Source organism: Rhamphochromis sp. 'chilingali', assembly GCF_963969265.1.
Source record: "Rhamphochromis sp. 'chilingali' genome assembly, chromosome: 22".
NCBI lineage: Eukaryota > Metazoa > Chordata > Actinopteri > Cichliformes > Cichlidae > Rhamphochromis > Rhamphochromis sp. 'chilingali'.
Window position 1 is genome coordinate 12,880,693 of NC_137950.1, and position 13,922 is coordinate 12,894,614.

Sequence of the window (13,922 nt, forward strand, 5' to 3'; positions counted from 1 at the left end):
AGAGTGGACAGAGTCATACCTGACTGGCCACAGCACCACTCCTCTTCACCCAGGGTGAGGAGGGTCCTGACTCCGCCTGCACAGAGGGAGTTGTGAACATGCACTTCTGTGTCGGTGGGTTTAGGAGCCTCCTCAAACACACACGGATAAAGACTGTCACTGGAAGATGTCTCCATTGCATCAGCAGGACAGGACGTAAGCATTTGTATAATGTTACAGTTTGTGATGTTTTATACATGTTTTTATTGCTTCATTTCAAACTAGGAGATATAAAATAAACCAGTTTTCATAATAGTTTCTGTCTCTTTAGTTGTTTTCTTAAAGCGATCCATTCTTTCACAAATGTTTGTAGAAGCAGTCTGCACGTCTAGGTGTTTGGTTTTATACAGCCTCTTGTTTTTATACGTGGAAGTGATTGGACTGCTAATTTATATCAGACCAGCAAACTGTGCTCCTTATACTTTTCCTTATTTTCCCTTTTCACCCAGCATCGAAATAACAAAGAGAGGCAAGTTAGACTCAGATTACATATTGACAGTGAAAAATAAGCTGTTATGGCAGCTAAGGTTTTAGGAAAAAGAAGAATGACTCGTATAAAAAGGGGCAGCACAGGGGAATGTGATCTTTAGTTTCCTGAAAGTGAAAAAATCTGACCCATGTTGTTTTAATCCTTGTTGGGGAAGTGCTGGGTATTGAATAGCTGCATCTTCAGCAGCTCTCGGAGGCATTCAGGTGTCTCACAGTGCGCTGCACCATTAGGCCAACAGGCAGCGAGGCGAAGACTTTCCTCGGGGTTATCGTGGGAACGGAGCTGTCATAAATCATCGTGAAGGTCAAGAACTGTGCGCCGACAGCAGAGAGCATGAAGGGTCAAATACACTGAGGACACAAACACACACACCTCCAAGCTGTGAACAACTAGGGCTGCTACTCCTCTCCTCCCCTCCTCACTCCTTTTTTTTTCCAGGCACAAAACTCACGTCCCAGTTTTCACTTTTTTGTGTGTCACCTAAAGTTTTCCGCCTCTTGAAAGATGATGGCCTTGTTTTTTTTTTTCCATGTTCTCAAATTCATCTTCATGTAGTGTTTACTGCATTACTTTGTATCCTAGCTTCACTTCAAACCGCAGTGTCCTAAGAGGAATTTACACAAGGCCTCAAGAACCAGAAAAGCCTTCTTCCACCCACAGTCCAAAGACAGTTGGTTAGGTTAACTGGTGATTCTAAACTGATCATAGGTGTGGCCGCAAATGGGTTTTTTTTTTGCCTCTCTCTGTCTCTCTGTCCAGGATGTACTCTCTCACCCAACAGCTAGAATAGGCTCCAGCCCCCCGTGACCCATATTGGGTAATTGGATCAGCCAAGAAGAAGGAAAAGTACAAAAGCAGAAAGTTCCCTCAGAGATGGGACAAACCCTTCTGTTTCCACATTAATATGAAGACTAGTTAGCGACCTTAACAACCCTTTCCATCAACTAAATATCTGGGAACTGTTGCAACATTTGCTTTGAGTGGTAAAAAAGTATTTTAAAGAAGAAGATTTTCTTATTTAATGTCATACCCTATTAAAACGTTAGATGCTCATATATAAAAAATGGATGTTTTAAACAATGACATCAGCATATGTCTTCTTAGGCAAAAGCACAGGTTTTAGACTCCTGCAAACATGTAATTTCAGATCTTTTTTTTCTACTTTTGGTCCTGTGTGATGTCAAAGAAGTACAGCTGTTTGTGAGGCCAATCAGAAGAAAGCTGGCTTAAAGGGAGTGTGGCCTTAAAATAAGAGAAACCAAAGTGAGTAGCTGAAGACAGAAGACAAACTACTTTTTGGCTTCGTGTAGGTTAAAAGGGGATTATTTTGAACTGTGGAAAACCAAAACGTGTGGAAACTTGACCTTTAAATAAATACTGGAGAAAAGTACCCTACTGAATTGAAACTTAGGCTGGTGGATTCTTGCTGTCTACTGACTCTTATTCCTTATATTCCCACTTTATGCCATTTCCCCAGTCTTTTATTTTGTCATTAGAAAGTACTATTTTATTTTTAAGCGAAATAAAAGCGATCAATGTTGACTATTGATGCGTTCACAGACATTAAGAAAATTTTAATGTCATAATCAAAGTGACACAAACCAGACTGTCCAAGTTTCAAGCTGTTTCCTTGTCTCAGAAACTACATTTCCCACATTGCAATGGGCCCGTCACAGGGCGATGACGCAAAATTTACGCGCGTGTAACCTTGTCTTCCTACTCAGTAGTGTTTCTAAATCAGGCGTGGATACGTTAGTTCGTTTTTGATTGTTTTTTTTTTATTCCGAAGTTATGAGCAGATATATTTTACCCGTGTCTGTCTTTGGAACAGTGTTTGGATGCGCTGTTTTACTGAAGTGAGTAACTAATCATCATCATGAGTACACTGCGATGTTTCTGGGTGCTTAATTTACACTGGAAATGTGTCATTTCTCAAGTGCATTCAATTCAGTGACAGAGAGTCGTCATACTGGGTATTGTCACGTTATTTAGTAGTTTTTGGAGTAACTGAAAGGGAAACACTTCACTCTTACACAACCCCACAAGGTACAGCCTTCTTGGCTAAATGGTATAGCTGAATAGAGCAGATTTTACAGATTCAAAAGGTGTTAATGAAATTCTGTTCGCACATTAAAGAGCGTGAAGGCAGGGTGATTTTTGATTTTCTGCCTTACTTAGTCAGAACAAAAACAAGAACATTTTGGGTAGTGCTGTGCAATACTTTTAACCTATAAAGGAAGCTTATTATAAGCAATTTATTTATCCAACACAATTCATCGGGCTATATGCTGAACTTAGAGCGGGCAATACAATATCAAGTCGATACCGGATCAGGTTTTTTTCTGGTAATGTGATGAAGCACAAATAAAACCGGCAGAATGAACATTTCAGACACTGTGTTAATGCAGGCTCCCTTCTCAGACTGACACACTGTAAAGCCTCTCTGATTTCATTTCATTAACCTAACCCATGCATGTGTTTGGACTGTGGGAGGAAGCCGGAGAGCTTGCAAACTCCCCATTTGAACCCAGGACCTTCTCACTGTGATGAACGTCCTGTTAAATAAGTACGAAGCACTTTACAGGCAATAATCCTGTGTGGTGGCATGTTCTCCCTGGGTACCCTGCCCTCCCACGACCCTGACTTGCCCAGTGGTTAAGAAAATCGATGGCTGGATAGAAAAACAACAGTAATGCTGAGTTATAAAAGCAGCTATGTAGATTAGCTGCTGCAGGCCAATTAAGCTGTGAACTGAGATCTGAGGGTGGTTATGTAATGTTCACAGGTGTGACGACCTCTGGTTGTTTGCTCGAGTGAAATAAATCTTGCCGCTCTTCTCATATCTTACTTTCTGCATGCCCTCGCCTCCTCTCCTTGTGTTTTAGGCTTACGATGTTGATTTATTCGCCTGAACTGAAGAAAAACCCACTTTAGGTCAAGTCTTGTTGTTTTTAAACGTGGCGTATCAATAAAATTGACTTGACCTAACCTCCCACCTGAGATGCAAGCAGAGCAGGCGAGAAAGGAGTCAGGGCCTTTAACAAACTTAGATGTTGCTTCAGAGCTGTCATTCTAAAGCAGTCCCAGCATAATGTGAGATGCACCCGAATCATCTGCTCACTGTTTTGCTGATGCTGCCAGATGAGTTTGCAGAAAGTTTTGACACTCAGTGATCTGTGTGTCATGCTCACGGCTTCTTTTTGCTCCTTCTCGAGGTACATTTAAAGAACTGAGACATCCTTCAGGAGGGTGAGTGGCAGTCTCCAGTGTTTGAATAAGATACCAATAAACCTTTGTTTAATTATTTTCATAGAGACCGTATGACTGGAGGCCGGTGTCCTAGTAAGGCTACCATTAATGAAAAGACTGTGGTTATAACAGGAGCTAACACAGGCATTGGAAAAGAGACTGCCCGAGAACTGGCTAGAAGAGGTATGGAGAACCTGATTCCCCTCTGATTTGGTGCAAAAAGGTGCAACTACTTCTCTCTCACTGACACACCTTGCCTTTAAAAAAAAAAAAAAAAAAAATTCTCAACATCATCAGGTGGTCGGATTATTATGGGATGTCGCGATATGGAGAAGTGTGAAGCAGCTGCAAAGGAAATTCGGGGGAAAACCCTGAATCCTCACATTTATGCACGTCGCCTCGACCTGGCCTCCATGAAGTCAATCCGAGAGTTTGCAGAGAGGATCAAACAAGGTGATGAACCCAGAACAGTTCAGTTTAAGGTACGGGAGTAAAGCCTGCTTCTGTAACACTGTTTCTACTGTAGAGGAGCCGCATGTGGACATACTGATAAACAATGCTGGGGTCATGAGGTGTCCACAGTGGAAGACAGAGGACGGCTTTGACATGCAGTTTGGAGTGAATCACTTAGGTACACACTAACCTCTAAAAATCACAAGCTAGACTGACTATGCATTCCAGTGAAATTTCCCTTCGTCCGTCACGAGCTGATTCTGAGTTTGTCTCCCACCAGGCCACTTCTTACTGACGAATCTTCTGCTGGATAAGTTGAAAGAGTCCGCCCCCAGCAGAGTGATCAACCTGGCCTCTCTCGCCCACATTGTTGGAAAGCTTGACTTTGAGGACTTGAACTGGGAGAAAAAGAAGTTTGATACCAAGCAGGCGTACTGTCAGAGCAAGCTTGCCAATGTTCTGTTCACCAGAGAGCTCGCCAAGCGATTACAAGGCAAGTCTACTGGCTGCTGTATATGTGGGCATGTGTGGGAGAGAGTACGGCCTGTGTTCTTGTTTGTAATTGGCCAGTGGACACGTATATGTGCGGTATGTATTTTTAAACAATGCTGTGTGCAACAGGCACAGGAGTCACAGTGAATGCGGTGCACCCGGGAGTTGTTGCCACGGAGCTCGGGAGGCACACTGGCCTTCACCAATCACAGTTCTCGAGCTCTCTGCTCAGTGAGTATCCCGTTTCCTTACTGGATCCCGAATCAATAAAAGCTCACCACACTTAGCCCAGTCTGTGTAGACGCTAACACATCGGGAGAGGAACTGTTCTTTTTTTCTTATTAATTGGGGGGGAAATTTAAAATAACGTAACACACATCTAAAATAAGTTCTATTTAATTTTAGTTGCATAGCTCAACACTGTGACAAATGAATTTTAACTGTAACTCATGTTACCGCTCAAAGTCATGTAGTTTTTAATAGCACAATTACAGACAGTGTAAAACATGGTTGTAGCTTCTGGGTTGGAAAAATAAAGCTGATGCAGAAAGCTGATGCAATCTGTCTGAACACCACCAGATGGCGATAGATGTAGTTGCAAAAAGACATCTGAGGGAAATCTGCTTTCTGTCTTCACCTATGTAAATGCTTTCCTGCTAAATTCATGGGTTTAGTTATACTGAATACAAACTTAAATCTATTTTGTAAACGTTGGTCATGCCATGTTTCAAAAAGTAGGATTATCTGTGGTATTTTCCACTCGCTTATTGACTAACGACATATTCATCATAAGCTGTTACCCAAAATGGGACTTTTGGATGTCACAGTAGCTACGTTCATCCTTTATACTGTTTAAAACTAAAATGCAGGTGCTGCACATTTATTTCTCTGGTTCTCGACTTACAGTGCTGTGCAAAAGTCTTGAGCCACTTCCCATTTCTTTATATTTTGCTTTCAATGAGCCAGACTTGCTCTTTTATTATGGTGGTCTTGAGAAATACTTCCCCAGGATTTCTAAAAGACTTCTTTGAACACAGAAAAGTGCCATCAGATTTCAATCCACCATCTGGAAAACATCTGAGTGGTAATGGCTTTGTTTTTCAGCACAACAATGATCCTGAACACACTGCCAATGCAGTAAAAGCATAGCTGGATAGAAAAACACACAGGGGAACACAATCGGTCATGGATTGGCCTCAGCAGAGCCCGGACCTCGACGTTATTGAGCTAGTGTGGGATCATCTTGACAGAGAACAGAACAAAAGCAGCCAACATCCAAGAAAATTATTTTTGCAGGTGTTTCAATAAGTCGCTGCACATATTTCACATTTTCCAGCAAAATATAAAGAAGTGAAGGCTTGCTAAAGACTTTTTCACAGTACTGTAAAATAATCTAAAATATTAATCAGCAAAGAAATGACATCCCAGTTCTATTAAAGCCTCTTAAATCAAACACCAGCAGTGTGGCAATGTTGTTCACTTACACTGTATATAAAACACTGATGCAGCCCCCTCCCTGCCTCTAACCTATATTCTTTCTAAGTGTATAGTGTTACCCTGGCAACTCCAACACAGGAGATGAGGATTTCAACGACAACTTCCTTCTATATTTTTTAAAGCTGTGAATGTACTTTACTGCTAAGGGAATGCAAATTCCAGGGTTTAGACTTAATAATTAAAGCCCTTATCTGTGGATAAGGGTTAGGCTATAATACTAATACTTCAAAAATAAATAAATAAAAATAAAAACACCTTAAAACCTAAGAAAAAGGGCCTGCAAGTTCCCAGTTGCATCTAATAGAGGATGATGTTGTAGGAGGATAAAGCGGGGTGTGTTTAAAGCTAATGTTACTCAGTCAGATCCACCTCCTGCTTTTTTACATCTGGTTTGAATCCCCTTGGCTACATAAACATTTTCTACTGTGGAAAGCAAAGTTTTTGGTGTTGAATTAAAATGAACCTTTCCTCCCAGGTCCCTTTTTCTCATTGTTGGTGAAAAGCCCAGAGCACGGGGCCCAGCCCAGCGTCTACCTGGCCGTGTCTGAGGAGCTGGAGGGGGTGACGGGGCGGTACTATGATGTTATGACCGAAAAGGAACCAGCGCCCCAGGCCCTGGACGATGAGGCAGCTTGTAGGCTGTGGGAAGTCAGCAGCAGGCTGGTGGGTCTGGAGCACGAAGGACAGCCCAGCGTGTCAAACCCATCAGCGGAAGGCCAGAACAAAGCTGCACAGACAAACTCAGCGCAGACACTCGGGCAGAATGTAGGAGCAGCTGTCAGCACTGTAGGCCTATAGGTCCTCTGAGCCAGCAGGAAATAATGGACCTTTATCACTTGAGCTGTGCCAGACACAGGAACAATTCTCTGTCTCAGACTTTGAGTCTGAGTGTCTCTATAATAGCAGTCTTTTGTATGTTCATTTATGTTCCTGCCTCAGGATGTTCTCTCTTTTAAAGAGAATCTGTAACATTGAAACACACTTACGGATTCAAAGTTACATCCAGTTTGTATTTCTGACTTTTCTCTGCTTGTTCTAGTGATAAAATGCAAGAAGTTTTAAAATAAAGTGCTACCATGTCATTATGAGCAAAAAAGTGAAAGAGGGTTTTCAACATACTCCTAAAAACCTACCATAAAACATTAATGTTGTTTTGTTTTTTATGTCAAAATCACACCAACGTCCTGCTTTCTGTGGAGTTGAAACCTTGCACATTAAAATACACACCAGCAGAGGCTGTGTATGGTATGCTTTCTTTCACAGAGCACAAAATCAAATCTCCTTTGGTTGAATCATGTCTGTAATTGGAGAAGAAAGCATTGTTATGCAGTCTTACTGGAGGACTGGAGCTTTGAAACTTTTTTTGTGAATTCCGTCATGAAAAGTTGAAATAAAGCGCCACCTGCCTGCTTAAGATTAAAATACATGTGCTGAAAACCACATGAAACCCTATTTAAGAATTTGTGTTTTTTTTTTTATTCATACATGCAGATTTGGCAATAATTTCTTCAGCTGTACAGCGGTGTTAATTATTTTTCCTTCAAATTAATTTGGCTTAGAAAGCATTTTTTTTGTGCACTGAAACTATATATTAAAACAACTTTACAAACGTAACTGACGAATTTACACACTAACCTTAAATTGTTCCAATTTATTATTAGAAGTATTAGAAAATATCTAAAAATACAAAGTATGACACTAAAGTTAAATGCAGGATCGCTTATGTTATTGCACACTCTTATGAGTTCTGCTTCATCGTCCTCACAAAAACAAATCAAGTTACCAAAGAACTCACAGTGCAGGTCTGATCCTCTCAGACATGCAGCCTGAGTGCAAAGAAAAACATCCATCCCTTAAGTATTTAGAGGATCCATTGCACGGGGTCCTCTCCAACAGTGTTTTCCAAAGTAAAGATCAATAGGGGGTGAGGGAGGAGGACACTGCACTAATGCACACTGATCAGCATCAGCCGTGAAACCGTAAACCCTCAATCGTTTAATTCGGGGTTGGTTTACAGATGGAGACCCTCGCTGGTGCCATCCTAGAAGCTGATGGCGATTGTAGACGAGCAGCAGAATAATAACAGGGTTTTCCTTTGCTGGGGAGGAGACTGCCTCCAGAGGATGGTGCCGTCTGAATCAAACCAGCTTTGACCTCTAAAGTTTAGGACTCACAGCACCTTTTGAATTTTAACTTTGCTTTATTTGTATATTCATATATATATATATATATATATATATATATATATATATATATATATATATATATATATATATATATATATATATATATATATATATATATATCTGCCGTTTTTAACGTGTTTCGACCGGGATGTATTCGTTGTCTTGAATGCACCCTTGTCGGACTTCATTGCCCACAATGCACCACTAAATACGAAAAGTAAACGTCCAAGGTACAAATCGTTCCTACCAGAAAAAAAGGTGCTAATGAGTGAACTATAAATGCAGATACGGGTGGGCCTGGTCGTGTGTTAGTGTTTCGTGTTCAGCACAGAGGCATTGGACTGTCAGCGCTACTAACCAGCTCGTCGTCTTCTTCAGGTAACACGACGAAGTGCTGCAAGTACACGGAGCCATACTGTTAATTAAAGGTGTTGGCAAAAACAACAACAATAGTAATAGTAAACTCTATTTTAAAGAGACGAACAGCTCACAGTACTCTGGAGCAGAGGTAGACCACTGCTTTGAGTGAGGCATGTTATTTTGCAAGTCCTCGGCTTGCCGTTTTTATTTTTTTAAATGACAGTATTTTATTAAAAACGTTTATTAGTGACTATAAATGAGAGCCTGCTTCACAATTTTCACTGTTCCGCTTTGGTAATGCAGTTTTCTTGTAGTATGACCTCTCACCTTGGCAGGAATTACGCAAACGTGTGTTTAAATATGCTGCTAACTTGCATTAAAGTCTCTGCACTCTGCAAAGATTTCAAAATAAGAGCGTCATACTGGATAAAATTTGTTTGAATACATGACAGTCCCAATTTAAAAAAAAAAAAATCGTATTATTTGTTTTTATTTTGCATTTCTTTTCGCTATTTTTCTTACAGACAATCAACATGGCAGAGTCGAAAACAAAGGCAGAGCTGCTGCCTGAAGATGTTGACACGGATGACTGTCTGACTTCATACACTTACATCTACAGTCCGGATTTACTGAAGTAAGCATGAAAATATGCGTTTCCATCAGCACGTGTGATTTAGTCTCTTTCCTGACCGTTTCATGGGGTGTACTGTATTTTACAGAGACCAGGTTGCTTTTATCACAGGTGGAGGATCTGGAATCGGTCTGCGCATAGCTGAAATCTTCATGAGGTGAGAAGATCTGCCTGCTCATCTCCGTAACAGCCAATCCTGTTGCAGTCAGTAAAATATCACATTGAACTCTAACAACATTTTAATTATTGATCTGTGCATGGTAATGTGCCGAGGTCTCGCGCAAACCCTCAATTTGTTATATTTTACTTAGTTTAATCACAGTTCTCTGGGCTTTCTGAAGGTCTTTGAAAGGTTTTCTTTGGACATTGGCTCCTGTCTCACTCATTTTCAGTTCACTTCTCGCACCAGACCATTTTCTGAAGGATGTTTTTAAGTGTTTAAGCCACTTAACACTAACCAAAGGTGGTGATGTTTGTTTGTTTTTTGTTTTTTTTACTTTAATGATTCAGACTAAAGCAATGAAAGTTGTTTATACATAACATAAAACTTTGCAAAGAAGCAACTTTAAATTGCATCTTTAAGGATGAAGTGGTAGACAAAAACCCTGTCTACAGCAGATGAACGGTATCTAAAAATCCAGCAAAGAACTGACAAAGGACCAGAGAGATGACCCTTCATTTCATTCTTCTACTGTTTACTTTAGCCTCAGTTGAAGGTTCAGTGGTCTCAGTGAAAGGGTGACTTTCAAGAAACCATTTATAAGGAAGGGCAACTGGGTGAAAACGCCAAGGTATTCCTGATTACACAAGAATTAGACTGAAAATCAGGTGCATTTTCATAGCAAAATACACAGAAATGAGAGAGGGCTCAAGTGAGGCTCACTCCATGATGAAGCTACATTTGCCTAACCTTGTGCTGTTCTACCCTTTGTTACCTTACTTTCCATCCTGCCTGCCTCATATCTACCTTCTTTATTTATGGGTTGATGATCTTTTCCGGTTCTGATCAGCACAATGCAGCATGTGTTCTCTCTGCAGTGTTATACATTTTCTCTGTCTTCCAGGCATGGCTGTGACACAGTGATTGCCAGCAGGAACTTAGACAAGCTCAATGAGGTTCACTCTTCCCACTCTTTCCGCAATCATAGAAGATCATTATATAACACGAAGATGCCAGTGTTAATGAATATTTATCCCTAGGCTGCTAAAAAGCTGTCAGCTGTGTCAGGGCGGCGCTGTCTTCCACTGTGTATCGACGTGAGGCAGCCCGACAGCATCATGGCTGCTGTGGATGAGATCCTGAAAGAGTTTGGCCGTGTGGACATCCTTGTTAACAGTATGTGATGCCTCGTGCACAAAGACCAGCTTTATATATCTCATGCATCTTATGGAAAAAACAAACAAAAAAAAGGCGGGGCACCCCGCCACAAACAATTCCTGACCTTTGCAATCCAACCACTGAAGGTCCAAATGATTTTTAAAGCCAAAATAAGTGCAAATGTACTCTGTTCAAAGGTCAAGTGTGAAAGGTTTTGGTTTAATCATCAACCTTCCTGATACTTCATCTTTTTATCTTGTATTTTTACCCTGTTGCATCACTGTAGCATGATTAAGTGTTAGATACAGGTCATCTGTGCAAACTGATCTTTATGTCAGCAATTAGGCACTGCAGAGTTCTTTGCCTTGGAGTTGTCATAATTACTGTGCTGGTTTCAATTACAGATGCTGCTGGGAACTTCCTCTGCCCTGCTACCGCACTCTCCTTCAATGCCTTCAAGACCGTTCTGGATATAGACACGTTGGGTACATTCAACACCAGCAAGGTGGTTTATGAGAAGTGGTTCAAGGTACGGCGCTCGTTCTGTTTGTGTGATGCAGTGTTTCTGAGCTGTGCTGAAAGAGCCACAAGTACAGTTGTTAATGCTTTATCTGCCACAACATCAAAGTCTTCAATAAGATTGTTTTCCTGCAATACATGCTAGTCACCAGAAGAGGGCAGTGCACATTAAATTACTTATTGCATTACGATTCACTCAGGATCATGGTGGCAGCATAGTCAACATCTCTGCAACGCTTGGATACAGAGGACAGGCCCTGCAGGTGCACGCTGGCTCTGCCAAAGCAGCAAATGGTGAGGTGTTTTTGTTTTTTTGGTGTGTGTGTGTGTGTGTTGTGTAGTGATATTAAAATGCAAATCTAATATCTCCATGCTGTCTTTCTTGTACCCAGATGCCATGACCAAGCACCTGGCTGTGGAGTGGGGGCCCAGTGGAGTGAGAGTCAATGCTGTGGCTCCAGGTCCCATCTCTGGGACAGAGGGCTACCGCAGGCTGGGTAAACACTGAGCTTAAATAATGATCCGTCAGTTTAAGGGATCTGTATTTGATCTTATAAAGTCTAAAACAACTTCAGGCAAAGCATTGATACTGTTGCCACTGTGCAGGCTTCTGCTGGAAACGAGCATTTATTCCTGATTTTGTCAATTTTCCAATATAGAAAGTTTTTGTACAAAGCCACTGTTTGGGATGAGCTGCCTCTGCAGTGTTAAATCTACAGCATTGATTCTCATGGGTACTTCAGATTAAAAGCCCTGAAGAATGTCATTTGGCTAGAAACACTCTGTGAATCACGTGCATCAGCATGATAAATTTAATTTTTGGTTAAGGGAGTATGATGTTTATTATGGTGTGATGCTATGTTTGCTGTATCCAGTTAAAGGAATTCTAGGAAGTGTCAGAAATTGCCAATTAGGTAAAGCATGTTCAGGCACATTTTTATAACACATTTTATCTTAGAATTCTTTAAAGAAATCACTACCTCATGATGATGATGATATCAATCTTTACAAAATTATTTAAAAGCATGAGCTCTTGAAGTCACCTAAGGGCTGTTGGGTCAAAAATACTGTAATCATGGTGTATACGTGTAGCTTACATCATCTGAGGATGCTCGTTTCTTCTTAAAACTTTCAGGTGGTCTTAGAGTGGAAGCTGCTGGTGCTTTCCAGTCCATTCCTTTGCAGCGAGCTGGCAACAAGACAGAAATGGCCCACTGCGCTCTCTTCCTGGCCAGCCGGGCGTCGTCTTACACGACTGGAGCCATCCTGGTGGCGGATGGTGGGGCCTGGCTGACCTCAGCCAACGATGTCTCCATGCTGTTGGGTATAGCTTCCTCTAAATCTGCTAGACTCTGAACGGGGCTCTCCTTTCCTCCTCCTGACGCCTCCCTCCCCAGGTGTGTGGGAGGAGGTGAAGAGAGAGTACAACTAGGAATGTGATTGTGCTGTTTTATGTTGCAGGAATGCAGTGAAACCTGTAATAATTTATGTGTATGTTATTGTCTTTCAGGTTATTGGTCAGCTGAACACAAAAGAGACAAGTAATTGCTGAAACAAAGAAATATTGCAGCCATCTGTAGTACTGAAATACCACGTGTACAGTATTTGTAGTTCATGTAATCTACTGGTGCCTTAAGTCAGTATTGAGACTCATGGAGTTGAACACTAATGTACTATATTTGCTGTACTATAGTAGTTTACAGTCTTAGAAATTAAAGAAATACTTTATTACAAATAACCAACTTTGTTTCTCTCCATTCCACTGCTGTAAGTGTGCATTTAATGAAATCATGTTAAATAAAATATTTACCTAATATCTAAGGGTGCTGTTTGTATTTGTGGTCAAAAATCAGGTAACTGTTTCACTCTGTCAGATTGTGCCTGCACCATGGAGCAAACTTTTAATTTTAAGTTACAACTGTTTAAGTTTGGGTCTTCGTGGCTGATTCAAGGGGGGGGGGAAAAAAACTATGCTCATACAATGATTTTTATTTTTTAAAGTCTTACATGGCTCTAAAGGCTTATCCAACAGGTGCCCAATGCAAGAGTGAACACAAGGTCAGTAGGTGGGGAAAGTTTCTGAAGCACTCTGTTTAGTAAGATTTTTTATTTATTATTATTATTATTAATGTTATTATTGCTGGAGCAATTCTGCAAGTAAAACTGACCAATGTGTAGTGACTTAAAGTCTTCATCAAGGCCTGACAAATGCACCATACCAGCTCTGGGACGTTATTAGTGTGTGTGCATGAATGTATATTTCATACACAAATTTAACAACCAGTTCGACAGGGATTCACAGTACCGCTGAGAGTCAGATGGGGGCGCCAAAACATTACTTTACATCCAATAAACAATTCTCCACAATCGTTTGTAATTTATAAACATAATTATATGGGTTAATATGTTATATGAGGAATATTTGTTTTACCCAGACAACCGTGCAGCCTGCTGACTCTCGCTGATCACGGCACTCTGATCTCTGTATAATGTGGAAGCTCCTCTGCTGAACCTTAACTTTGACCTCTGTGTAAATAAACATGAGTGCGGACCAGTGTTTTGAAAATTGTCTGTGGGCTTTCCAAGCAACGAGAAGACAGATAAATCAATCCCAGTTGGTGGCTGCTCATGATGCCAGTGATACTGCGGGGTGTTTAGTACGCGTGCGTGAAACGTCAGTGGCGTGTA

The 13,922-nt window shown here is 41.0% G+C and overlaps 2 protein-coding genes across 4 annotated transcripts; both read left to right on the forward strand.

Annotated features, from left to right (window-relative positions):
* Positions 1-2,210: 2,210 nt before the first annotated feature.
* On the forward strand, positions 2,211-7,316 carry LOC308390403 (retinol dehydrogenase 13-like). Of its 2 annotated transcripts, none has more exons than XM_080872359.1 (7): positions 2,211-2,385; positions 3,843-3,961; positions 4,076-4,231; positions 4,305-4,409; positions 4,512-4,724; positions 4,853-4,954; positions 6,696-7,316. In XM_080872359.1, exons 1-7 carry the CDS (start codon positions 2,321-2,323, stop codon positions 7,016-7,018), a joined length of 1,083 nt encoding a protein of 360 aa, XP_080728485.1. In that variant the 5' UTR covers positions 2,211-2,320; the 3' UTR covers positions 7,019-7,316. The 2 variants fall into 2 exon arrangements, with proteins under 2 accessions (XP_080728485.1, XP_080728486.1); XM_080872360.1 differs by having other exon boundaries at positions 2,237-2,385; positions 3,745-3,961.
* Positions 7,317-8,606: 1,290 nt separating this feature from the next.
* Positions 8,607-13,050, forward strand: decr2 (2,4-dienoyl CoA reductase 2, peroxisomal). 2 transcript variants are annotated; one of them, XM_080873587.1, is made up of 10 exons: positions 8,607-8,784; positions 9,291-9,400; positions 9,486-9,554; positions 10,462-10,513; positions 10,598-10,733; positions 11,120-11,244; positions 11,435-11,528; positions 11,627-11,731; positions 12,370-12,631; positions 12,745-13,050. In XM_080873587.1, exons 2-9 carry the CDS (start codon positions 9,300-9,302, stop codon positions 12,588-12,590), a joined length of 903 nt encoding a protein of 300 aa, XP_080729713.1. In that variant the 5' UTR covers positions 8,607-8,784; positions 9,291-9,299; the 3' UTR covers positions 12,591-12,631; positions 12,745-13,050. The 2 variants fall into 2 exon arrangements, with proteins under 2 accessions (XP_080729713.1, XP_080729712.1); XM_080873586.1 differs by having other exon boundaries at positions 12,370-12,558.
* Positions 13,051-13,922: the final 872 nt, after the last annotated feature.